Source organism: Oryza sativa, chromosome 8 (assembly GCF_034140825.1).
Source record: "Oryza sativa Japonica Group chromosome 8, ASM3414082v1".
Classification (NCBI taxonomy): Eukaryota; Viridiplantae; Streptophyta; class Magnoliopsida; order Poales; family Poaceae; genus Oryza; species Oryza sativa.
In genome coordinates, this window is record NC_089042.1 from 674,861 (window position 1) to 700,623 (window position 25,763).

At 38.7% G+C, this 25,763-nt stretch overlaps 4 protein-coding genes and 1 pseudogene across 4 annotated transcripts; 3 read left to right on the plus strand and 2 right to left on the minus strand.

Annotated features, from left to right (window-relative positions):
- Positions 1-1,708: 1,708 nt before the first annotated feature.
- On the minus strand, positions 1,709-1,883 carry LOC112936237 (U2 spliceosomal RNA; annotated as a pseudogene).
- A 288-nt stretch (positions 1,884-2,171) lies between these two features.
- LOC4344492 (uncharacterized) lies at positions 2,172-5,274 on the plus strand. Its single transcript, NM_001403335.1, has 3 exons — positions 2,172-2,470; positions 4,091-4,205; positions 4,795-5,274. Exons 1-3 carry the CDS (start codon positions 2,225-2,227, stop codon positions 4,863-4,865), a joined length of 432 nt encoding a protein of 143 aa, NP_001390264.1. The 5' UTR covers positions 2,172-2,224; the 3' UTR covers positions 4,866-5,274.
- A 4,630-nt stretch (positions 5,275-9,904) lies between these two features.
- On the plus strand, positions 9,905-12,261 carry LOC4344493 (MADS-box transcription factor 26-like). The gene is made up of 7 exons (NM_001403334.1): positions 9,905-10,346; positions 10,440-10,515; positions 10,937-10,998; positions 11,398-11,500; positions 11,574-11,615; positions 11,705-11,746; positions 11,856-12,261. The coding sequence occupies exons 1-7, from the start codon at positions 10,165-10,167 to the stop codon at positions 12,015-12,017; spliced, it is 669 nt and encodes a 222-aa protein (NP_001390263.1). The 5' UTR covers positions 9,905-10,164; the 3' UTR covers positions 12,018-12,261.
- Positions 12,262-13,145: 884 nt separating this feature from the next.
- On the minus strand, positions 13,146-14,683 carry LOC4344494 (succinate dehydrogenase subunit 6, mitochondrial-like). Its single transcript, NM_001403333.1, has 4 exons — positions 14,431-14,683; positions 14,228-14,330; positions 13,996-14,139; positions 13,146-13,520 (listed from the first exon to the last, which is right to left on the minus strand). Exons 1-4 carry the CDS (start codon positions 14,593-14,595, stop codon positions 13,504-13,506), a joined length of 429 nt encoding a protein of 142 aa, NP_001390262.1. The 5' UTR covers positions 14,596-14,683; the 3' UTR covers positions 13,146-13,503.
- Positions 14,684-16,816: 2,133 nt separating this feature from the next.
- On the plus strand, positions 16,817-24,574 carry LOC4344495 (GDSL esterase/lipase At1g71691). The gene is made up of 4 exons (XM_015793920.3): positions 16,817-17,157; positions 23,240-23,367; positions 23,472-23,714; positions 23,787-24,574. The coding sequence occupies exons 1-4, from the start codon at positions 16,857-16,859 to the stop codon at positions 24,258-24,260; spliced, it is 1,146 nt and encodes a 381-aa protein (XP_015649406.1). The 5' UTR covers positions 16,817-16,856; the 3' UTR covers positions 24,261-24,574.
- Positions 24,575-25,763: the final 1,189 nt, after the last annotated feature.

The window sequence follows — 25,763 nt, forward strand, 5'->3', positions numbered from 1 at the left end:
AGGAACCAACACAAATAGTAGTAGTAGTACGAGTGCAGCATCATGAAGAATCAAGTGGTTAATTAAGCAGTGGTTAGTTAATTTAACGCCAAATTATGTTTAAGCGAAAGGAAGCATGCATCTGTTAACTGGTAAACATCTGAAGGAGACGTAAGGCCAGTTAGACTGTAGCTATCTAATTATGAAGACTAATTCCAAGCTTAGGAATCGCTATCTATCACGACAAGAAATCAATGACAATTAAGGTAGCCTGCCGCTCCTGGGCCTGCAAATCCATCATCAGTATTTGGGATATCAATGCATAAAAAAGAACCAACACTAGCATACTAAAAAGAAAGAAAGAGTAGTTTATATCAATGTTTTGTTGAACTACACTATTTTTTAAGTGTAACTTTGTAATAATTGGCTGTAACTCGTTTTGATCAAATTAAAAGCCGGAATATTCTATTTCATTATCTAAAAAATGAAATCGAGAGAGAGAGAAAGAGTGTGTGTATTTTTTTTTTGTGATATAAGCAGAAGAGGGCCATCTTTTGAAGACCTTAAAGGCCCACAACATCTAACATGGTGGCCCAGCTCGGGCCACTCTTGTGGCCTGTTGAGGGGATGCATTGTTCGGGTGATTAGAACGCCTCTTCATTTTTAGAGTTCAATTTTGGTTGGAGCAATAATAGTAGCACTAAACTTCCGAAGTGAAGTGGACAATTTGCAAACATGCTTTCCTCGTGTCCACATCCCAACACTCTAACATCACAAAGGTAAATTTTGTACAACATATATAATATTCCTCTACACATGAGCTCCAAAATATATGGTACATGTTATTTGGTGATGAATTTGATATGTAGTGAACGAATGCTTCCAGCACCGATGATATTGTTCCTAATCATATCTTGCTCCATGTCTGTCCGGGGAAAGGACAATGGCGTCACAGTACTCGCAAGGCTTCTTGTCATGCAGGTACAAGTCCTCAGATGTTGTCAGCTCCGAATTAAGTTGATGATCCGGAGGTCGGTAATGGCGGTGTCGGCGAGGAGATCGCTCAGCCTGAATGGCTATGGCGGTGTTTGCCAGAGAGAGCGTGGTGAGACGACGAGGGAGATGGCCACCCAAGTGCAGGGGCAGCATGGAGCCGAGATTTGGAAGCTAGCTGACGAGCTAGGTCGGGAAGCCATTGGAGGTTAACCGTGGAGAAGATGCAGTAGGTAAGCCTGAAAATGATCACAACTTATCTCCTACAGCGTGCTCTTCTCTATGTTTGATGTTTGGCACAAATTCGCGCCGAGGGCGTATGACAAGAGAGCTGAAAAATAAAACATCACGAGAAATTTTTTTTAAAAAAATCCTACGAAAGAAGAGAAGCAAGCATCACTGTTCGTGTGGATGAGCTTTTCAGAGACTGTAGACTTAGGGGGTTCGGAGTCAAAATCACCGACCCTCCTCTGATCATAAACCGTTTATAGCCACACTTAAATCGCTGTAAAATTATTTGAGAGATACTATCATAGAATGTTGCACCATGGTACAAAGTTTCTAGGTGGGATATAAAATGTACGAGGAGAAATTCGAAGGCAAAAGATGAGCATTGCTTTGCATCTTCTTCTTCCATCGATGTTAAAGGTTCAAAAGCACTGGAAGGCAGTGCAGGTTGATGCAATCGACCTGAAACAACCAACAAGCTGAAACAAAACATTTAAATTTGATTTGGTTGGGGTGTGCCTAGCATGAGCTTTAGTGCAACGCTTTGCAAGCCACTATGGTGAACCCTCTCCCCACGAAAAATAAATTTAATATCAAAGTAGACACATGGCCCACATATCAGATATTAAACTGATAAGAACAGATACTACACTTGATCTTAGCCAAAAGGCCGAGAAAGGTATGAGTTGCATTGTTGGATACCCCTGCTTTTGTAGCCTCTCCCTGGTACTACTCTCCTTGATCCTGCGATATGGTACAAAACAATACTCCTTCCTAACAAAACATATAGATTATAGCGTCATTGCTGTGTTTATTCTCAAATGGGCTGGCGGCCTGCATGAGATTAGACCCACGAAAGCCCAATACATCCTTGTTCGCGAGGACGGCCCAGCCCAGCCCGGCCCGGCCCATGAGAGCCCGAAGAAACCAACCTCATCTTCTCCTCTCATCCCCTTCCTCTCTCTCTCGCCAAGGCAACTTCTTGGAGGTCGGAGAGGAGGAGAGGTCGAGGAGCGAGGCGAGGATGGGGCGCAAGAGGAAGGAGCTGCTGTCGTCGGCGCCGTGGAGGACGGGGGAGGCGGCGGAGGACGATGACGAGGCGGCGAGGCTGTCCCGCGAGGGCAAGGTGAGCGTCACCAGCAACCCCGGCGAGACGCCCACCATGCACGTCCCGCGCAACAAGCGCCAGGACCTCGACCTCGCCGTCGACGACTTCGACGAGGACGAGATCGACCCCGAGCTCCGCTACTCCTTCCAGCGCAACTCCAGGGTATCCCATCCACCTTTCTCTTCTTCTCCCCCCACGCAATCTTTTTTTTTCTTTTTTATCTCTTTATCTGGTGACGTCGCGCTATTGGTGGTTGTCGAATTATACACTTGCTTGATGTCGATTGAAATTGTAAATTGAAAAATATTCGTCAAAACAAACACAACAGGATTAGTTTGTTTGGTTCAATCGACTGGTGAATTGATACCTGAAACTTTTTGCACAAACACAATAATGCCCAAATTAAAATATGTGAAATATATTGTCTCAAAACAACAGGATTTCACTTTGTTGGTACCCTCGCCGCCCTAAGCACAGGAATTGAGCTGGAGGATTAACCGGATTGCTGGAGAAACTTATAAACTGTTATCCCCTGAAGGGATTCACACGATTCCATGTAGCCTTTAATCCCTCACGATGGTGAAATCTGTATATGCCCTCTTCTTGATGTTTTCATCTTCATGGAAATGCATGGATATGAACTATTGATCTTCATCCACAGTTTTCAATTTCATGATCTAATTTCTCAATACTGTGTTCCAGAAAATCTTTAGAATGCGATTGATATATAATGTCGAATATGCTATCACATGTACTCTCTTCGTCCCATAAAAAACCAACCTGACGTGAAACATGCTAGTTGTACTAGAATGTGTCAGATCCAATCCTAGATTCGTTTTTTATGGGACGGAGGGAGTATGTCACTACTATGTTGTAGTATATTTGTATTAGATCGAAAGGCCATGTTCTGCATACTCTACCATGCATTGTGTGCTACTTATTGCAGTTATGAATTATCATTAAAATTTATGCTCTCTTGTGCATTATATAGTCCCTAATCGCCTTTTTTTGTTGCTACTTGATCTATCCCATCATCAGAGCCTGAAAACAGGCATTTAGGTATCTGTTTTTCCTCAAGCCCCCAGAATGGATTTTTTGCCTTTTTTGTCCACTAAATTCTGCTGTGACGTACTCATCCATGTTTTGTGCAAACTCTATGCGCTTCACACAGCCTGAAAGTCACCAATCACATATGTTGGCCCCAATGGACACAATATGTGTTTGTAGGTCTGCAACCAGAAAGGCAAAAGTGCCACTTGGATAGTAACACCATAGTACCGCAGTGCATTGTCACTAGTTCCAACCATGGTCCATGACATATGGTCCTTGATGTTTATAGCCAACTGTGTTTTTTTATTGCACACAACATATGTTAAACCACCTTGTTAGGAAAAGAGTACTTGTCTACATGCTTATATTCTTTTTCCGCGGTGTACTCTTAAGTATTTAGGATCACTTTAAAAGTTTAAATGATATCACTGCATTTGTTTGGGATAATGCAGCAGGATAAGCAATTACAGGTTTTTAATGTCTTAGTGGCAGTACCTCCATTACATGTTGAATCGTTGTGCATGGGTTGTATTCAGTACTTCCAATTTATAATCCTATATAGAAGCGGAACCATGATAATAAATAAATATAAAACGTCTTCCTTATTGGGGACAATTACTTATTCTGAATACTTATTGCCTCTTCAGTGACTTCATCAGTTCTTGGTTGCCGTAAGTAATATACAGTGCATATTTGTTGAATTATCTGACAGGAAGACTGCTGTTTTTGCAGTTTCTGCGGAGAGTATTTAGTGTGGATACACTTGTCAAGCCTCTTCCTCCTGTGATGGCATACAGTGTTTCTCGCAATGTGAACTTTTTCTTCAAGATCTTCACACAGTTCTGGGGTAAGCTCTGTCAAATGTTATTAGCAGTATAACATTGGATGAATGCTACTGGTGCTCCCTGTTTATTTTTATGGTCCTATTCTGCTTGTTGTTTTGTTTATTGTAACTTGTTTGCCTTGGAATTCCCATGTATTCTTAAGAATAAGGGACAGATGGAACCAAAAGTTCTTTTGTTCACTGAGCTTAGAGCATTCTATAATGTCTGGACTATGTGAGATAAATCTGCTTATAGTTGTTAAATATATTATTGATGTCCTTGTCCAAATACCAAGGGAAAAATATTTCATAAGCAAATATTACTTATTATTCTTAATTTCACTGATTTGTTGTTTGCAGATCAATATGTACTCCTCCCGTCCCAAAAGAACTCAGCCTAGGATAGGATGGATTTGTTGTCCTAGGATATGTCACATCCTATCCTTACGCTGAGTTATTTTGGGACGGAAGGAGTAGTATACTATAGCAGCATAATATGTGTGAGAAATCAGGGATACCTGCATCTAGCCCACTTCTACAAAACCCACCACCTTGTGTAGATCATCAATTTGTTTTTCGTTTCTTGTTAAATCTTTTGGTGCATCTCTTGCAGATGAAGAGGGAATTGCCAATGCACAGAAATCCCTTGGACTGGGGAATGAGGATGGCTCCCGGCGGCGTTGAATACCATTTTGTAGCAAAACCAAGCTATGCATTGAGAGATCTTACGCTAGATTCTGGAGGCCTTTGTTGTATGCCTCAAATGACACTTGGTGTGGTCTGTCTAAGTTTGGTTCTAGTGTTCGCGTCTTGCATTTTGTGCTAGTAAAGTTGGTTGCGTCATATATTCAGATGTTGTAAGCTTCGAGACTTGTACTCAGAAATCTCGTTCTGGCTTCTGTTTAAAAAGTTGAAAAGGGGAAATAATGGCGTGTAGTTCATTTCCTATTATGATTTCTGAATCAGTTTTTTTTTATCAATCTGAATTTAGATGTCATATTTTACAATCTTCAGTTTCTGCTGATCCTTCATGTCAGTTTGCTCACTGGGCATGTTATTTTTGGACGTCAATATAAAAAAATTGCTAATAGTGAACAAGCTCGTTGTGTTTCATACATATATCGTGTGTGCAGCAATGCTGATAGCGTCTCTTACTAACATCATCCCTGATGGTTGCATCAATTAACGATTTATAAAATGCTGAGCGGAAGAAAGCTAGAGTTTCTATTGATTCGGGCATTTCTAGAGCTTAGTTTCTGTAGCTAGAGACTAGTATAGCTGTATAGGACAGACTAAATTCAATGAAACTGAAAAAATATCCTGGGAAGTTCAGTCAAAACTGAAGAGCTGGAGACTAGTGATTAGTGAAGAGCTAGATACTATAGCAGTAACTCCCACCGTCCCATTTTAAGTGTAATCATGGTTTTCAGCGCCTAACTTTGAACGTCCGTCTTATTTAAAAAAAATTTGAAAAAAAATTAAAAACATAAGTCACGAGCAAAGTACTAATTATAAAAAAATTTCAAATAAGACGGACAATCAAAGTTAGGTACAAAAACTTATGGTTGTACTTAAAATGGGAGGATGGAGTATATGACAGACTAGTAAATTCAATGAAACGAAAAAAAATAGATGCTGGGCGTTTCTGTTTCTTAGTTTTTTTTCTCTCTCGAACAGTTTCTGTTTCTTAGTCAAATGAAAGAAGATCATTTCGCTTTTTCTTTTTTCCTTTTTGTTCTCCAAACAATGGTTTGAGGGGCAAATCATATTGTCCACATTTGTTGGACCAGCAAGAGTCTCTAACTAGAAAAGCTAAACTATCAGCATAATCATTCATTATAAGGGATCAGATCATCGACAATTCTGCATTTCATAGGCAGGCATATATTTTTTTTTCCTGCTTTGTACTAATTAACCGACCCTGCAACTTAACAAGCCCTGCATTGGTTGCTTTTGGTGTTCCAAGATTCAGAGCAGCCAAAGGCAGTGGTCCTGAATGGTTATGCACTCTCTGCCTTTGCATCCTACAAAAAGGCCCTCTCTTTCAGTCTTTGCAAGGCTAATCACTCACTAGGTTTTGCTGTCATGTCTTGTACCATTGTACGTCGATCATGCATAACAAAGATTGGAGAAAATTCAGTGTACTATGGCAGACATTAGTGAGTGTGCCACTAGCAATACTGGCAAATCTTTGTTTGTTTATGTAGGGAGATTAGACTAGGTTATAGGTCCCTTGTGGATTGTGCATGTGATTGATCCACCATTTACCTTTACTCCTTGCATAGAGAACTCACAAGATGAGAAACTACAATGTAATATAAGGATCAATGGACGGCATATAATATAGTAGAAGATTATATGCTAGTGGCACAATGCAAGGTGACTACATACATGTCATTTAACTTTATACCTTGAAAGTTGACTAGTTTAGTACACAATTAGCAAAAGTTTGATGCATTTTTAGTATGCTTTAGAAACCGTACTATCACAATTTGATCCAAACAGAAGTATGAAAATGAAAAGATAGCTATACCTAACAGAGATAAATGTTTATAACTGTTACGCAGAACAACTGTAGATTATATGTTCAAGGTTTTCGTCAGTTAAAACGAAGTTGCATGATTCTTGTTAGGTGAGTTAAGGCGTTGTTTATGAAGCTAGCTTGGTTAGCCTCATACAGAAAAAGAATCGAAAGAAAACAGTCTGGTGCATTTGTTCTTCTATGATATATATTGCTGTACAAGATGCTCCATTAAATTTGAGCTCCAAGCCTCCGACTAAAAGAATCCTGGAGGGCTTCATTGATGGATTGTTTCACTCTGTTGCGCATCTCAGTTATGAATTAAGCACTAGTGCAAATGTTATGATTAGCACAGCAACATAATATTTATAATGCAATTTACCTTTTTCTCCCATTGTAGAATAATCTGTAGACATGAAGCCATGAACTCTACTTTTGAAGATATAATCAATAGATTTCACTTTCCTGATAATGTTACCTAATATGATTGGCTGGACTTGGCTCTTGATTCTCTCTCAATGTTCTTGTATAATAAGACTTGATTTTTGTGTTCACTTTCTTGGCTGGACACTGCTCTTGATTCTCTATTGTTGTTCTGTTATAATAATGCTGGTTTTTGTATTTACTTGTGTGGAGAGGGCTATACTTCTGGAGAACCAAAGCTATATTCTTTTGAACACTCTTTCCAACTATAAATACTGGTGTTGCGTATTTGTGACAAAATGTACTTTATTTGAGTACCATTTAAAATATATGTGTTCAAACAATCTTGTTGTTGGAGACTCTAGCAGTATATGTATTTGGAATCATAGATAGCCTAGATTGGTACCATGCATTTTTAACACAAACTAATCATCATCAGCTTTCACCTTACAAGTTACAACATTCACCAAGTACTACTGCCATAACTAGCACAATATTAACATATCCATTGACGCTAGGTAGGAGTATAGATGGATCTTTAACTGAGGATGGATGGAACATGCATGCTGATGGATAGAGAACACTGAAAAGATTGAGCTAGCATCTAAAAGGCCTCAAGTGTCATAAGCCAAACATGCAGGGCAGAGATGGCAGCAATCTTTCTTTTGGGAATGTACAATGAGCACTCACTCACTCACTCATTCACTCTGCTTTTTTCTGCCTTTGCCTTTCATTAAGCAAAAGCCAGTTGGAATCTGGCCATGCTTTATGCCCAAAACCACTAGCATCTACTATGAAGAATCCCACAATGAGATGTCCCCCTCATCTCCTAGTCCACCAGGTGGCAGCTTCTCAAGGCGTCCCCATTTCAGAAATGAATCAGGACTGACATCTGGGAACATGGTGATTTGCACACTTCATAATTTTCCCCTCTGGTTAAGTGATTTCTATAGTAAGCAGTAACTTTCATCTTGTCAATTGTAAATTGTTTTGAAGGAAAAAAAATATTGACAGAAAAGTATACTACTCCTGTATATCTGAAGGTTTGCACTTTCAGTTATATAGATGTATGAGCCCCCACAAAGTTCTGAATTCAGAATTTCTTTTTCAGGAGAGAATTTGTTGCTATCCCCAAACAACAGAATTATATGTTGACACATATCAAAGACCTTTTAATCTACTATGTCGAGCAAACTGTACTTGTGAGTTGTGACTCATCATAGAAACAATGTGCTTCTTTTTAAGCTCATCATTTTTTAAAAAAGAAAAAACAAGAACAAACAAACTCACTCACTCCAGATTCATCCCCATCTCCAACCCTCAGCTAACTAACAAGGGCACCTTTCTAGAACTGCTACCACTTTATATTGATACATATTGTAAGATATAAAAACCTACTTTATGTTCATGTCAGGATGTATTTTCGACGAGGAAACATCATTTTCATGGACAAGGTACTCTCTTCCACAGAATGCCTTGTCAATGTATTCCTCTCAAGTTCAAGCTGTAGTTTTTTCAGTGAGTACTTATGCCATTTCCTGTGGGCCAAAAGGGAAATTTGCCAAGGGTGATAGAGATGAAAACCTTGTGAGAGCACTAACAAGTGAGGGATTTAAAATGGCAGAGAATCATTTGGGATTGCAAATTGTTGGGTAAAGATGCTTTGTGCAGCAAAAGAGAGAGGGGAGGAGAAAAAGAGGGGTTATTGACATGACACCAAATGGGCATCATGTTTTAATTAAGCTAGCAAAGCTAGCCATCTTTTTAACAAGACAAATGGTCGTAAAGCAAAATGGAGGAGGAATTTTGTAGCCATTAGGCACCCAATTTCAGTTTTATTTGTGCGGCCATAAAGCCAACAAAATCACAATACCAAGGCGCCCCTGGCTCTTATCTCAATTTTCTTTTGTTTCAAGTTCTTTATTTCTTATCTTAATCTAAGCTTCACCAGAACATTAGGTGCAAGATTTATTTTATCTCCGCATTTAGGTAATAGATTTAGCTGATTTCTCGCATTAAGAAGACCTAATTTGCATGCAACTCCTGAGCCTGAACATTTATTCAGGAATTGAACTACATTACTGACCAGTTACCCATCAGATGCTAGCACATAATTAAGCTATAACCAACTTGTTAACATCAAATTAATCAGCCAATCACAATCTCTCAAACTACACGGACTCAATGATTGGGCTGCTAACTAGTTAGTTAAACACCTGGTCCTGGTGCACAACACAAAAGAGCATAAATGATGTGTTTCTGAATCCAATTACACACATGATATGCAGGGGACCATCAGAAGTTGCAGTCATCTCATCTGAACTGAAACCTTTTCAGTGAACGATGCTGTCATCTGAAACCTTGGATCCCAATTCCCAGCTTGTATGCATGTCTGTAAATGAATATGCATCTTGACCTGATGAGCTATTTGCTAGATGTTCCCATCCACACGTCCCGTCCAATGGACGGACCAGATCGGATGATTTTTAGCCATCAGGAAAGCAGCATGATGCACGCATGGTTGTTATGCAAATGTGCAAATGCAAAAGTTGGCCGCAAGAACAGCACATACATATATACTACTACTCCAGTTCCCTAGCTAGATATCGCCAAGTGTAAAGCTAGAAATATATGCGTGCATCGTCCCGACAAAAAACAAATAATATTCTCCATTTCCCTGGACAGAGAAAGAGAGAGAGAGAATTCTAGTGTGAGTTGAGTGAGATAGTGTGTGGAGCATCTGCTATATAAAAGGGAGAGTTGTAGTGTGAGTTGTGGTAAGCAAGAGATAGGGATAAGGGGAAGAGGAGGAAGAAGGAGGAGGTGTAGGGAGAAACCGGAGCAACCTCGAAGCTAGTCCAAACTAGTGGGAGGTTGTCTTTCCGGCAAGCCGGAGCCCGGAGCTATCGATCATCAAGCTTTCTACCCCGACCGACGAGGAAGAAGACGACTGATCAATTGATCAAACCGATCTCTCCATAGCTAGGTAGACAGGAGGAGAGGAGGAAGAAGAGGGGGAGAGGAGACTTATCTTGATCGATGGCGCGAGGCAAGGTGCAGCTCCGTCGCATCGAGAACCCGGTTCACCGTCAGGTCACCTTCTGCAAGCGCCGTGCCGGCCTGCTGAAGAAGGCCAGGGAGCTCTCCATCCTCTGCGAGGCCGACATCGGCATCATCATCTTCTCCGCCCACGGCAAGCTCTACGACCTCGCCACCACCGGGTACCTTCAGCTTCTTCTCCATCAAATCAAATTAAAAAAGGTTTTGAGCTTAGCTCTGATATACCATGGAGGTTAATTGATTTCTTTGAACAGAACCATGGAGGAGCTGATCGAGAGGTACAAGAGTGCTAGTGGCGAACAGGCCAACGCCTGCGGCGACCAGAGAATGGTTAGTGATTATAACTCTTTCCTTTTGTTTCAGTTCTTTTTCTGTTTCTGTTTCAGTTGTTATCCTTTACTGTTTCCATTTCAGTTGTTAGCTAGCCCCCACTCCAATTTCTAATCAGTGCCTAGTTTCATATGTAAATTAAGCATAGGGAGTTGCTAGTGATGAAAAAAAAGGTCTGGAAATAGAGCTAGTTGTATCCGAAAAATCTGAGCTGCTATTATGTTACAGATGATTAAACCTGGAACTGAAAACTCTAGGCTCTAGCCCAAAACTAGTTGGAATACATCAAATAGACAATAGTATAAAGTATAAACACCTGATCTACACATCTTAGGTGGCAAGTAGTTGCAACTTCGTAATATTTCCTCCATTTTACCTCATGCTCTCCTATCACTTAAAACTGGTGCATGTATGTCATCAGGACCCAAAACAGGAGGCAATGGTGCTCAAACAAGAAATCAATCTACTGCAGAAGGGCCTGAGGTAAAAACTATTCACAGATTGCATTACAGATTGGTATAATTCCTTTCTAGAAGAAAAAATAGATAAAATCATACAATCTTCCAGCAAAAATATCCAAGTTTGATTTCATAAACAAACATAGCTTTCTATGTCCAATTAGTAAGTTCACATCGCAACAAGTATGCAATGCTATCCAGACTTGGTCCACACTCAGTATCATTCACTAGATCACTGCAAGTAACATAACCATACATGGAAGTGTTACAAAAAAATTGTTGAACTCACACTAAGTAAAAGAGCTTCATTCACCAAACCGAACTGTTTACTCGAGAAATTGATGTAATAAGAATACATCATATATTATTTACATTATAATGAGTTCAGACACTTAACTCTTGACAAAATTAAAACCCATGGCAGGTACATCTATGGGAACAGGGCAAATGAACACATGACTGTTGAAGAGCTGAATGCCCTAGAGAGGTACTTAGAGATATGGATGTACAACATTCGCTCCGCAAAGGTAACTCATTGAAAGTCTTCAGATTTCATAAAGAACAAATTGTTCAAGAGATCTAAAATCTTTAATCTAACAGATGCAGATAATGATCCAAGAGATCCAAGCACTAAAGAGCAAGGCAAGCCAAACTATCTTGTTTAACTCTATAAATATCCAATAAAATGATTAATAACTAACTAAAAGCATAGTTTATCTCTAATCGTGCAGGAAGGCATGTTGAAAGCTGCTAACGAAATTCTCCAAGAAAAGGTACTGGCAGTCCATTGACATAGAACTGTGCACTTGCCAGTTTTAAAAATGAAGATAAAATGTTGCAGCGTGCCGTAAACTGATGTCAGATATGTGCTTTTGCTTGCAGATAGTAGAACAGAATGGTCTGATCGACGTAGGCATGATGGTAGCAGATCAACAGAATGGGCATTTTAGTACAGTCCCACTGTTAGAAGAGATCACTAACCCACTGACTATACTGAGTGGCTATTCTACTTGTAGGGGCTCGGAGATGGGCTATTCCTTCTAACACTAATAATGGCCTGGGGGATACTTGTGTTCATTACTAGTGTGTAATATGGTTAATAATGCTTGTGTTGCTGTTTGCTTTGCTATTCTGATGTACCTTATTTAGACAAGTTCCCGCAGGAAGTGTCTTTTAGTATTGTATTTGTCTTGGGCTGTGGTGCTTTGTTTTTCCCTAAAGAACTCTTGAGGAGCTCTGTTGTTGAACCATTTCAAGTAATTGAGACTATTGTTTCCTGGAACGTTTATTACATTTGTAGAATTAAGCATTTTTTTATCGGATTTCAGTTTACAAGTTTAAGCTTGCAAAATCTACCTAAATATCTGGTTTCAGTTTGCCAAGTTTAAGCTCGCAAAATCTATCTAAATATATGGTTTCAGTTTGCCAGGTTTAAGCTCACAAAATCTATGTGCAAATAATAACTGTAAATATCAAAGTGATGAGGTCATGCTAGGAAAACTATTAACACTGTCAAATTGCGCTGAAACTCAATGCTTATATCACCTTTCCAGCGCTCTCCACCCATATTACACAAAAATTAACTCTAACAGTAAGTATGGTACAGAAAATAAAAGAAGACCTACAACCAAGATCAGAAAATGAACTACTCGAGTCCTTTGGCAACATGTACATATGAAATGTTGATGTTTACACAACATTGCTCAGGATGCAGCACAATGCCATGATAGCACCATACATGGTAGTAAAAGAATGGAAGAAAAATATATGCATTTTAAATACCATGCAAGAAATGGCAATTCCAGCGCTATATCATCATACATTAATGGTCGACCTTCATTGGAATCAAGATCATTGATGCATTGGAAGTAACTACAACGTCAAAAGTTTAGGCCCTCATAACCGATGATCACTTAGGATGCGTTGAGATAGACTAACAGGAGAAAAAAACAAGTTTGATCACATTATGAAGCCTTTATTATCTTTAAAATAGAGTAGTACTTCCGAGATGCAATTTAATCATTCGTGCAAAGTTGTTTTAGGCTGTGAACAGATAGAGCTCACAGTAGTAGCAAATGGAAGCACACTACGTCTGCATAATTGCAAAATACAACCACGCACACTTCATTTGAAAACTACTAGGAATGAGATCCCATAGGAGACACCAATGATCACTTAGGAATTATGATCCATTGAGAAAGACTAACAGGGGGGAATTGGTTACGTTATGTAGCCTTATTATCTTCAAGGTAAAGCAGTACTTACAATATGCAAAGTAATCTTTAATGGACAAAGATCAACAGATACCGGTAAAGATCAGCATTTAGTTTGTGAACCATTCAGAGCACAAAAGTTGTTGTTCAGGCTGTGAACAGACAGAGCTCACGGTACTAGCAAAAGGAAACATACTCCATCTGCGTAATCGTCACAACCAATACACACCTTATTTGGAAATACTAGGAATGAGCAACTAAAAATCCCAGCGGGGGGACATCACTCTTGCCAAGCTGCTGGACCAGATAGACACCACTCAACTTTTCTGGTTTCCTGTTCACAAAAGCACCCAAAAAGAAAATCGAACACGGTTAGAAGGAGGCCTTCAAATGCGATGCATTTACTTGCTAGCTCAATGGAACAACATCATGCAGTCCCTTTATCCTGATCAGTTGTGTTAACAACTGTCCACGACCAAAAACTGACACACAACTTCGTTGTATTCTTCAAACGTTTCTAAGTTACTCAAACAGCATAGAGTCGACACCTCGCATTCACGACTCGATATTCCTAGCCCATTCCAACTGTATTATAGACCATCTCATGATTGCAAACTAATATTCCCAATTCACTAAAGGGGCACAATATTGATACCTCATAATTACTACAAATTTTACATCGGAAATCAACTACCGGAATCATCATTGTGATGTAGTGTTCACTTGCAAAGGAAATGGCCTGATCGAATTAGAGCAAGTAAAGCACATGAGAATGAGAAGAACAAGAGACGAAGAAGGTGGTATGATACCTGCGACCTTGTCCTCCCACCAGTAGATGAACCTTAGGTTGGCCCCCTGCTTGTCCGTCTTGTAGAGCTGGTACCAGTGCTCCGCCACCTCCGATCCGACGACGGCGCCGCAGATCGCCCCGAAGCCGGTGGCCAGGACGACACCTGCAGCCCAACCAAATCAGGCACCGGATGCACGCGCAATCACAGCGCAAGTTGAAATTACTAGATAGGTCGCGATTGGTGGTGATACCGTGCGGGGCCTTGGAGTACTTGAGGGCGATGCCGCCGAGGTGCGCGCCGCCGACGAGAGCCCCGCCGAGCGCGAACTTCCTGGATTCCCTCATCGCCTTGAGCTGCAAAAACACAGGGGGGATCGGGAAAATTCGCGTGGTTAGACGGGCGGCCGGACGAGCAGGAGACGGATTGTGCGGGAAGGAGGAGGAGGAGGGTGACCTGCGGGCCGTAGACGGGATCGGAGGCGATGAACTCGTCGACGTCGGCATCGGTCCACTTGGGGAGGGGCTTGTCCCGGCCGTAGACCTTCTTGAAGTAGTCGAGGAAGGAGAAGTTCTTCGCCCAGTGCGCCTTGATCCCCTCGACGTGCTCGTGGATCCCCATCGCCGCCGCCGCCGCCGCCGCCGCCGCCGCCTTGGATTCGATTCGACGGTGAGGTGTGGTGGTTTCGCCTCGCGTTTGGCTTCTACCTGGAGACGAGGAGGAAGGGGAGGGGACGACTAGGAGCAGTCACTAATGGGCCTTCTCACTTTGGGCCTCAATTGGCCCAAATTGCAGTGGAACTCAATATGGGCCGGCATGGTTGGTCAGGGCCCACCACAGCTAGAAAACCAGACCGGACCGATGATTCAACAGGAACCGGTGTCTGGCTCAGTTCCTTTGAAAGACCGGACGGTTTTTCCCAAAAAAAGATACTCCCTTCTATTTTTAATATATGACATCATTAACATTTTACATTATATTTGATCATTCATCTTATCAAAAATTTTGTGCAAATCTTAAAATATAAGTAACGCTTAAAGTTCCTTTAGTGATAAATCAAGCCACAATAAAAGAAAAGATATTTACTTAAATTTTTTGAATAAGACAAATGATCAAACATGATTAAAAAAATCAATAGTGTCATATATTAAAAAATGAAGGTAGTAAACCAAAGCACCTTAGATCAGGCGTGTTTTGATAGGGCAAGCCAAATCTCATCCATACATAGGCTGTGTTCTTGTCTTATGGTTGGGAGCTTCTTCCTCGGGAACGCAAAATGTAGCGACATATTATCGCATGATTAATTAAGTATTAGATTAAAAACTTTTAAAATGAATTTATATGAATTTTGAAAGCAATTTTCCTATATAAATGTTTTTTTAAAAAAAAACATACCCCTCTGTCCCATAATATAGTAACCTAGTACCTGATATGATACTTCATGATACAATGAATCTGGATAGAAACTATATCCAAATTTATTGTACTATGAAGTGTCCTATCTGGTACTATATTGCTATATTGTTGGACGGATGGAGTATTGTCTAGAAGTTTGGGGAACGTGCGCGCGAAAAACAGGTGAGTTGAAGTTGGAAAAGTGGACTTAAGAAAACAGCCTAAAAGACATGCAAGAGAGGGAGTCCACTTTTACATGTCTGGGCTCATCTGGTGAATATGAAGATTATGTTGGCGTACGTAAAACGAGAAACTTATTAACTAGCACATGACTAATTAAGTTTTAATTATTATAAATTTAACAAGTCAATATATTTAATATTTTAAAGCAACTTTTATATAAAAGGTTTTCGTAAAAAACATTGTTCAGTAATTTGAAAAACGTGTTAACCAAAAATAAAATCTAAGTCTTAACGTAGAAAAGATGTGCCTCCGTTTACACGATTGAAGAAGCACTTTCACAATCCACGGTCGATGACACGCCAATCACAGTGGCAATATGACAGTATGTCTATGGCACGGCAGCGCATTTACTCCTCGAAGTAAATTCAGATTTGGGGCAAGTCAGGCTAGGTTATTTTCAAATTATTCATCGGATTGTTAAACAGATATTATTTACTTCACGCTTCAAGAAATACATTTTCACGAGTAAATTGAATCAGTAGTATAAGAACTACCATGGGTTGCGATTTAGTGCAACAACTTAAAAAATATATAGACCGGTACATAAACTTAGCAATTAAGTGCATTTTGGTAAAAAACGTTGTTACATACATATGATTCAACCTATTTTGTTTGTTCTATTATAATTATTGGTGATGAGTACAATTGAATATATTTGAGTAGTAGAATCGTTCGGAAACTATGTTACAACAATTTTTATGCACTTAGTTTTAACGATATTTTCGGTTTCGAATCGACATGTTATTTATTATTGTAAGCAAGCAAATACAATACATCTAGACCATTATTATTTGACAATCATTATCCTTATTAGATTATTGGCAACGACGATTTTTTTTTACTACGTGGCTTAAAAGGTGTGGTGTCTAATATTGTTTTTTTAAACCAGAATGCACGTACTAACCAGAATAATCATTTTTCAAGTTGTTACACTAGATCGCACCCACCTACTAAGTTTATGTACCGTGGACGCAATTTACTCTATATTTTCTCACATGAAGAATTATTGTGTTGCTTATTATTATTGTGTTGCTTATTAAATCTATCTATTAGGTTTATTTACCAAAATATTTAATTTATATTTATAATTAAATAGATAATCCGTAACCAGAATTTGCTTAGTAATGTAGTATTTGAAACTAAGCCTAAGTTTGTTAAAATGGAGTAAATGCAGCGAACCCACCCTGCTTTATATTAACTCAGCCTACTGCACCCACCTGCACAGTGTTGCGTTTCGCTTCCAAATGCTGATGGCTACGCTGCGTCCGGCGCCGGCGTCGATGGTCGTTCTCTGCGCGGTGGTCGTCGTCGGCGCGGTATTCGTCGTGGTGGCGGAGGGCGGCGGCAGCGAGGAGGCGGCGGCGTCGACAGGGAAAGCAGCGATGGTGCCGGCGCTGTTCGTGTTCGGCGACTCGCTGATCGACAACGGGAACAACAACAACCTGGCGTCGTTCGCCAAGGCGAACTACTACCCCTACGGCATCGACTTCGCCGCCGGCCCAACCGGCCGCTTCTGCAACGGCTACACCATCGTCGACGAGCTCGGTATGTTCATTACCTCACAAACCATTGGCGGATATAGAAAATTAATTTATTGGTGTCATAACGTGTTTATCGATGTCATAGTATACTAATTATATTTTAGAATATGATGTTATAATATATAGATAATTAGTTTTGCTATAGGTTTTGCCGAAAGTCGTTGGTGTCACCTGACACCGATGACTATACTTTAGATCCGCCCCTGTCACAAACTGCATCTGCTAGTCACCGTTCACCACTGTCAGACAGTGTATTGCATATCGATTTCTTTTTGGAGTGAATAAAGCTTTGTACCACATTTTATTACTTAAGTTTCACTTTAAACCACCCTTAAACAAATCTTTTCACTTTGGACCGGATAAATTTTACCATTGTTGTGATTTGAACCACCACGAATGATTTTTTTTAAGTACAATCAACGACCTTAAACACATTAGCTCTAATATACGGCCGAACTCCTCTATGTGTGGTTCATATGTTTGCCGAAAGGGAAGTTAGACATGACGAGAAAAGTTGTTCATAGTAGTCCAAACCGCAATAATGGTAAATTTACCTGGTCCAAATTAAAAATATAGGTTTAAGGGTGGTCCAAATAGAAACTTGGGTAATAAAAGGTGGACCAAAGTGCAATTTACTCTTCTTTTTTTAAGCTAAGCTGAAAATGGATTTGTGTTTGAACCATGTTGCAATGCAATCTGAAGATTTTTGAACGCCATTCTAGATTTCTAGCAAGAGTTTCAGAGTTCAGGTTGCTTCTCTTTTTTTTTTTGATCTTTTTGAGCGAACAGAGTTCAGGTTTTAGGCGTGTTTTTTTTCTGCTTGTTGATTAGGCTGCTTACTGACTTGTGATTAATTAGCCCACATGTTTGATTGTGATGAACATTGGTGATGTTGCTGTACATGTTGACCAGCCTATATCTTCTCACCGAGCGTTGAACACAGATCCAACATCCTAGGCAGAGCACAATTTACTACCAACAGAGCCACAGAAATGGAGCACATTACATACTCGCATTTATGAAACGTACCACGATGTAGTTATCTCCTCCTCCTCGCAGACCAGATCTGCAGAAGTAGCAGTAACATTGCAATTGCAACAGTTGGCATTTCCTGTTTGGAGCTTGCAAAATTTCGTGATTCATCTCCAGTACCTCATACTCGACTGCAAGACACTGAATGAACTGGCTAGCTAGCGACCTGCGCACATGCGCACAAGTCAGCAATGGTTCAGTGAATGAACTGAACAAAACAATGATGCATATATGTATATATAGGATTCATTTGGCTGACAATTTCATTTGTACTAAATACTAGTAGTACAAAGGCTGAGTTATCAGTTTAGTTTTGTTGATTTACTAGCTCACGTGTTACTAATTACCTTTCTAAGTCAAACATTCTTACATTTAAATTTGGCCAATTTTGTAAATAACTTAGCAACATCCACCATTGAATCCCGTACAATGCGGATAAAATTTGTTGTTTTTGTTTTTCATATGTAGATCAAATTTAACCTTGCATGTTTGTATAGTATATTATATTATCATAGTCTATCTTATCAAATTTTATAAAATTTTTATATAATTGTTTAAACTACGTGCATACACCTAGGTGCCATAGCATCCAGGTGTAGAAAATACTTAAATTATCTATAGTATATTTGTTTGAAATATCGATATATTTTTCTATAAACTAGGAAGATAGCCCGCGCATTCGCGCGGGCATGCGTATTAGTTTGTACCGAAAATAGTTCTAAAAAATAAAAAATTAAAGTAATGTATTCTCTACTGTTAATTGAGTATTTATTATATCTTTTTTTCGTGAAGAAATCTCGACAAACTTTCATTGGTAATAAATATATATTTTTACCATTCTGCTAGCCCTCTCTTTAATTGCTTCATATATATGCATTTTGTTATGCATGTGAATCAATAAAGATAGAAAAATTCTTTAAAAAATATTTATTGTATTCTGAATTTAGTGATTGAGTGATTCTTAATTCGACTTTGTATTCAAATCAAATTACTTTATTCTAAATTGTATTTTTAGGGATTTTAAATTGCGCTTAATCTCATCTCGTGTTGTATTTGATCTCTTCTTTTAATACTTATTTTATTATTCCAAATTTTAGATATTTATAACTTATACTTTTATAGGGACTCTTGATATTTTATATTCTACATGGAATCTTGTTTTTTTTTATAGTTTTAGTGTTTTTTATTTTTTGTTTGTGTATTTTAATCAAATTGCTTGTTTTATATTTTTGTTCTGAATTTAATTACAAACTCCTTGTGGTGATCCGCCTGTCACCATCAGCATCGCGGATCATTTTTGACCTCCTCATCAGTTATCCTCTCTTGATACATTGGACATGACGTGGCGGGGCTCAGTGGCAAATATGAAGCTGTTTTCTAGTCCTTGTCGAAGACATGGAACGTCTCCCTCTGCTCCCCTCCTCTTAGTCCTTGTCCTTCATCTAATCATTTAGTGCGCTATTAGGTCCAGGAACTTGTAGAAGTCGATGATGCCGCTGCCGTCAGTGTCCACCTCGCTAATAATGTCTTGTAGCTCCGCCTTCATCGGGTTCAGGCCCAGAGTGTGCATTCTGGTTCCAAGCTTCTTTGGTGGTGATTGAACTTGGACTTTAGACCCACACATTTGAATTCATTCATCATTTTCGAAGTGCTATTTTGCTCAAATATTTGTAGTCAGAATAGCAGTATTATCTAACTTATATATAGTAAATATGTGCAATATGGGTCTTGAATTTAATTATAAATAACACAAAAAGTCAAATAAACTGAGAAAAGTACATGTAACTTGAGAGTCATGATCATTTAGCTATTATTATTTTTCTATATATTATGTGCTAGGTAGAAAATAGGAAAAGTTATCTTAAAAATAGGATATGAGAATTGGATCCCGGAGATGAGTAGGACGGTGGAGGTACGTACGTACATGCATGCTCACATACGGTAGGGATGGAGGTGGGGGTATAGGATTTATTTTTGTGAGATGTAGCAGTTATAATTATTGGATCTACATATTTAAAGGAAAATCAATGGTTTGATTTTTTTATCATAATTTCTAGGAACTTTTAATTTATTTGAGCACTACATGGCATCTCATGAGTGTTTATAGAAAACCATATGACAGTTTAAGAGGATCTGTAGGGAGTTTAATGAATTTTTAAGTATATAATAGATAGTTAATATAGCATTTGTTGGTTCTTTATGTACTGAACTGCTCGCTAGAAAATATGGATAAGAAAGTGAGCATGAGAGATAATAGGAGATCATTTACGATGGCATGATATATGTTACTTTTTGTAATGTTTTATTACTATTTAGTTGCGATAAAGGGGTTTATGTCAAATGATATGTTTCTTATATATGTACATACCAAAATATGGTAAACATAGTTCAAATTAAAATCGAATATATTATAAGATATTCTAAATATTTAGTTGTTGTGGTTTTTATATACAAAATTTTGCTACCATAAATGGAAGGATGAAGAGAGGGGTGGGGAGACATACGTACTTTGGATGTACGTACATGTTAGGAGATGAGGGACCTAGGGAGAGGTGTGGACGTACGTGACATTTGTTTTTTACATATATAGATCTAATGGTGTGTAAAGAGAAAATAAATGGTACGATGTTTTTCTTTTTTTTTCTTGGAATTTCTTATATTTCTCTAATTTATCAGAACGCCACGTGGCGGCTCAAGAGCGTTTGTAGGAGCCACATGGTGGCTTAAAAGCGTTTCTAAGAAGTTTAATGGACTTACTCGTATGATGTCTATTTGTAGGGATTTTTTTTCATAAAGATAAAAAAAGAAGAAAGAAACAAAGAGAAAAAAAAAAGAAGGGGTGATAGGGAGCGTACAATACGCATCCTGCACGGAGGTAGGGACGGTAGGGTTTTTTTTTCTTTAAAGATAATCTAACGATCTAAAATAATGGGCCCACCTGTTTAAGTGAAAATCGATGGTCAGATTTCTCTATTTTATTAGAATGTCACATGGCGACTCGGGAGTATTTTTAGGATGCCACGTGGCGGCTTGAGGGGTTATAACTATTTCCTAATACGCATTCGCGCGGGCATCTATTGTGGTCTGCGTGTTTCAAAAACTTATAAGAACATAATATTAACCGGATAGCACTGTCATACTTCAAAGTATGTTTTCTCCACAAATATTCTTCGTCGGTATTTGTTATTTTCCACAAATGTGTTATCTAACTACTTAAAAGTGTTTCACATTGTTATAATGTAAGCAACATGTTGTTAATCATATGGTTTAAAAATCTTTGTGGCTTTTCCTAAATATTTATGACTGACCAATAGCTAGCCTCCAAAATATGGTCTAAAGTAATTTATTTCTTTTACTTGTTAAATATACTACATCCGTCCTAAAATGTAAGCATTTTTAGCTAAAAATAGTTACATTTTGGGACAGAAGTAGTAGTTAATTTGGATTCGACTCATGAAAGTTTACTGCAAATAATCTAATGAGGTGCACAGATAAAAAAAATAGTTTAGGTGGTATAGTTGTTTAGAAATTGCTATCACAAAATATGTTTTCTATCTAATTAATAAGCATAAAAATAGGACAATGGGAGAGAAGGAAAATAGGAGGCGAGGTTGTGCTCGTGCATGAGGGGGGAGGGCGCAGACATGCATATGTACGGACATAATGTAATAGGACAGGAGGGTTGGGATTGGGCCTTTTCTCTTTTTGTCTATCTATTAAGATAAATCTAATGGTAAAAAAAATAATGATTCCATGGTAAAAGGCATATTTCATATAAATTATGAGTGCATGTGATTTTTTTTCAATTATTTCATATTTTATTATGTCAATTCGGATGACATGGAAAAAAAAAGCAGGGATGCTGTCTCTCGACAAAACACTATTTAATAGTTGAATTTCTAATTTTTGTTTGACATTGTAGTTTTAATTTACATATGCATGTTTCCAGAATAATGTAAGATGAGAGGAAGGAGGAGGAAGGGGAGGAGACGTTTTTTATTTAAAAGTTTTATATAGATAGATTTTATGGTTGAAAATAATAGGTTTATCTATTTAAATGAAAATCATTGATTAAATGTTTCTTTTGCAGCATTTATAGTACTTTTTATAATATATTAGATGTGCCATGTGATGAGCTAGAAACACTATAAAGGATGTATAATGGATAGATCTGCATGATATTTTATGGGGATCTGCTTACCAAATCTTTATTATATAATAAGAATTATATATTAATTATTTATATACTAAGCTGCTAGCCAGAAATAAGGATAATAAAGTGAGTAAGGAGAGAGGGTAGATCATTTACGATTGCATGATATGTATTAATATTTAGTTATTATATAAAGGATATGAGTTTATATGCAAATGATATATTTCTTATATATATATATATATATATATATATATATATATATATATATATATATATATATATATATATATATATATATATATATATATATATATATATATATATATATATATATATATATATATATATATATATATATATATATATATATATATATATATATATATATACACACATATACACACACACTCCAACACATGGAATAATTAAAATCAAATATATTATAAGAAATTCTAATTATTTAATATTAATATTTTAATATAAAATTTGCTACCTATAAATAAATGGAAAGAAAGAGAGAGAAGGTGGGGAACGTACGTACGGTATGTACGTGATGGAGGGGATACGGATGGGTTTTGTGAATTTTTTTTCCTTGTTACAAGATAGATATCTAATGGTGTGAAATGGTGGGTCCACCGTATTAAGTGAAAATCGATGGTCGGATTTTTATTTTTTCCTTAGAATTTCTATAATTTGTTAGAGCGCCACATAGCGGTATAAGAGCGTTTGTATAAGCCACATGGCGGTTTAGGAGTGTTTGTAGGAAATTTAATGGATTTTTAGTATATAATAGATAGATAGATAGATAGATTTTGTCAAGTGGTAAATAGTTTGACTTAAGATAAACTCAAAACATCATAATATAGAACAAAATGGTAACTGACTGAGCTAATTGCAGCTGAGCTGCTTGGGCTGCCACTGGTGCCACCATACTCCCAAGCGTCCGGGCATGTGCAGCAGCTTCTTCAGGGCGTCAACTTCGCCTCCGCCGCCGCCGGCATCCTCGACGAAAGCGGCGGGAACTTCGTAAATCACAACCAATCAATCAATCCTCCTCTCGATCCATGGATTGATCATTCATGCAAGGAAATGATCGATCAAGAACTGATGTTGTTTGATTGCAAATGCAGGTGGGACGGATTCCGTTCAACCAGCAGATCGACAACTTCGAGGCCACGGTGGAGCAGATCGCCGGCGCCGTCGGCGGCAAGGAGGCGGCGGCGTCCATGGTGGCGCGGTCCATCCTCTTCGTCGGGCTGGGCAGCAACGACTACCTCAACAACTACCTCATGCCCAACTACAACACCCGCCGCCGCTACACCCCGCGCCAGTTCGCCGACCTCCTCGCCGACCGCTACGCCGCCCAGCTCACCGTACGTAATTAGCCGCCGCCGCCATTGATCGATCATCTTCGAGCTTATCAATGTCCTCAATAATGGATGCAGAGGCTGTACAAGGCCGGGGCGAGGAAGTTTGTGGTGGCCGGAGTGGGGTCGATGGGGTGCATCCCGAACGTGCTGGCGCAGAGCGTGGAGAGCCGGTGCTCGCCGGAGGTGGACGCGCTGGTGGTGCCGTTCAACGCCAACGTGAGGGCGATGCTGGGCCGCCTCGACGGCGGCGGCCTCCCCGGCGCGAGCCTGGTGTTCCTGGACAACTACGGCGTGTTCAAGGCCATCCTCGGCGACCCGGCGGCGCACGGGTTCGCCGTGGTGGACCGCGGATGCTGCGGCATCGGGAGGAACGCCGGCCAGGTGACGTGCCTCCCGTTCATGCCGCCGTGCGACGGCCGCGACCGCTACGTGTTCTGGGACGCCTTCCACCCGACGGCGGCGGTCAACGTGCTCATCGCCAGGGAGGCTTTCTACGGCGGCGCCGACGTCGTCTCCCCCATCAACGTCCGCCGCCTCGCCGCCCTCTGAATCGATCCATCAAACCATCAATAGCAATAAACGAATTAGATATCGATGATCATGCATGATCGATGACAGCATGCATGAGAGTGTGCTCACCTTCAGCTAATTAAGCCACTGAGCTGATGCTACAAGTATATTTGATCAGCTATTTATTTTTGTTCCTTCAACCCTGTCATGCTAAATGGCAGGAAATTAGTTGATACTGTAGATCACAAGTACTCCTAGTTAGCAATAAGCTAACTGGATCATGCTTATGCATGAGCAAAACTATTGAAATGGTTGTTGCTACTTGCTACTAAGTATTTCTCTCTTTTTGTTTACTCGACTCTGGATATGGATTTTCTGCACTAGATACCATAGCATCCATCATTTGACGCGACTCAAATAGTTATAGATAATTTTTTTAAAAAAAAATTAACATCATGATATAAGTCTACATACAAACATGCAAGACTATATTTATCTACAATTAGAGAAATAAAAATAATAAAATCATATAGTGAATAGTACCTATAAAGAAAATTGTTGTTTTTTATTTCTTCATATTAAATTGAATTTAGACTTGCATGTTTATATAGTGTCTTATATTATCATAATCTCTCTTATTAATTTTTATGAATCTTTTATATAATTGTTTAAACTACCTAGGTGTATAAAATATCTACTCAACTCTGTCATGCGTGATTCCTGGTTGTAATAAGGCATCAGAAAACTTGCAGTGTGAATTACTGCATCTGTCCTAAAATAAGTGCAGCCATAGATATCCGTGTTTAGCGTTTTGACCGTCCATCTTATTTGAAAAAATTTATAAAAAAATTAAAAAAATTAGTCCCACATAAAGTACTACTCATGTTTTATCATATAATAGCAATAAAAATATTAATCATAATTTTTTTCAAATAAGACAAACGGTCAAATGTTAGATATGAACAGTGCTAAAACTACACTTATTTTGGGACGGAGGGATTACTATAAAAAATGGCATGTACAAAGCATTTTCCTTCCAATTTGCGTTGCTAACTATGCGTCTGAGCCTATTGACCTCTGCTTTTATGATATAGCATGTGGAGTCTAAGGAGTTTATCTGCGCTACTTGTTTTTATATGTCACCTAAAAAGTTATTTATTTTTTAAAATAAATTAACAAAATAGTTTAATATGTGATACTCCCTCCCTTTTTTAATAGATGACGCCGTTGACTTTTTCTCACATGTTTGACCATTCGTCTTATTCAAAAAATTTACGTAATTATAATTTATTTTGTTATGAGTTGTTTTATCACTAATAGTACTTTAAGTGTGATTTATATCTTATACATTTGCATAAAATTTTTGAATAAGACAAATGGTCAAACATGTGAGAAAAAGTCAACGGCGTCATCTATTAAAAAACGGAGGTAGTATATCACTGCACAAATATGTAGGTTCAAATTTAACTTACATATTTGTATAAGTTAATTTTTTTTTCAAAGTTTTGATGACTTACTAGACAACATGCGCAAAACAAATCC

Coding starts and splice junctions, on each gene's coding strand:
- LOC4344493 (NM_001403334.1), top strand. CDS start 10,165: ATGGCGCGAGGCAAGGTGCAGCTCCGTCGCATCGAGAACCCGGTTCAC. Junction 10,516..10,936: donor CCTGCGGCGACCAGAGAATG/GTTAGTGATTAT, acceptor GTATGTCATCAG/GACCCAAAACAGGAGGCAAT. Junction 11,501..11,573: donor ACAACATTCGCTCCGCAAAG/GTAACTCATTGA, acceptor TTAATCTAACAG/ATGCAGATAATGATCCAAGA.
- LOC4344494 (NM_001403333.1), bottom strand. CDS start 14,595: ATGGGGATCCACGAGCACGTCGAGGGGATCAAGGCGCACTGGGCGAAG. Junction 14,331..14,430: donor ATCCCGTCTACGGCCCGCAG/GTCACCCTCCTC, acceptor GTGTTTTTGCAG/CTCAAGGCGATGAGGGAATC. Junction 14,140..14,227: donor GTACTCCAAGGCCCCGCACG/GTATCACCACCA, acceptor GTTGGGCTGCAG/GTGTCGTCCTGGCCACCGGC.
- LOC4344495 (XM_015793920.3), top strand. CDS start 16,857: ATGCTGATGGCTACGCTGCGTCCGGCGCCGGCGTCGATGGTCGTTCTC. Junction 17,158..23,239: donor CACCATCGTCGACGAGCTCG/GTATGTTCATTA, acceptor AGCTAATTGCAG/CTGAGCTGCTTGGGCTGCCA. Junction 23,715..23,786: donor GCTACGCCGCCCAGCTCACC/GTACGTAATTAG, acceptor TAATGGATGCAG/AGGCTGTACAAGGCCGGGGC.
- LOC4344492 (NM_001403335.1), top strand. CDS start 2,225: ATGGGGCGCAAGAGGAAGGAGCTGCTGTCGTCGGCGCCGTGGAGGACG. Junction 2,471..4,090: donor CCTTCCAGCGCAACTCCAGG/GTATCCCATCCA, acceptor CTGTTTTTGCAG/TTTCTGCGGAGAGTATTTAG. Junction 4,206..4,794: donor GATCTTCACACAGTTCTGGG/GTAAGCTCTGTC, acceptor CATCTCTTGCAG/ATGAAGAGGGAATTGCCAAT.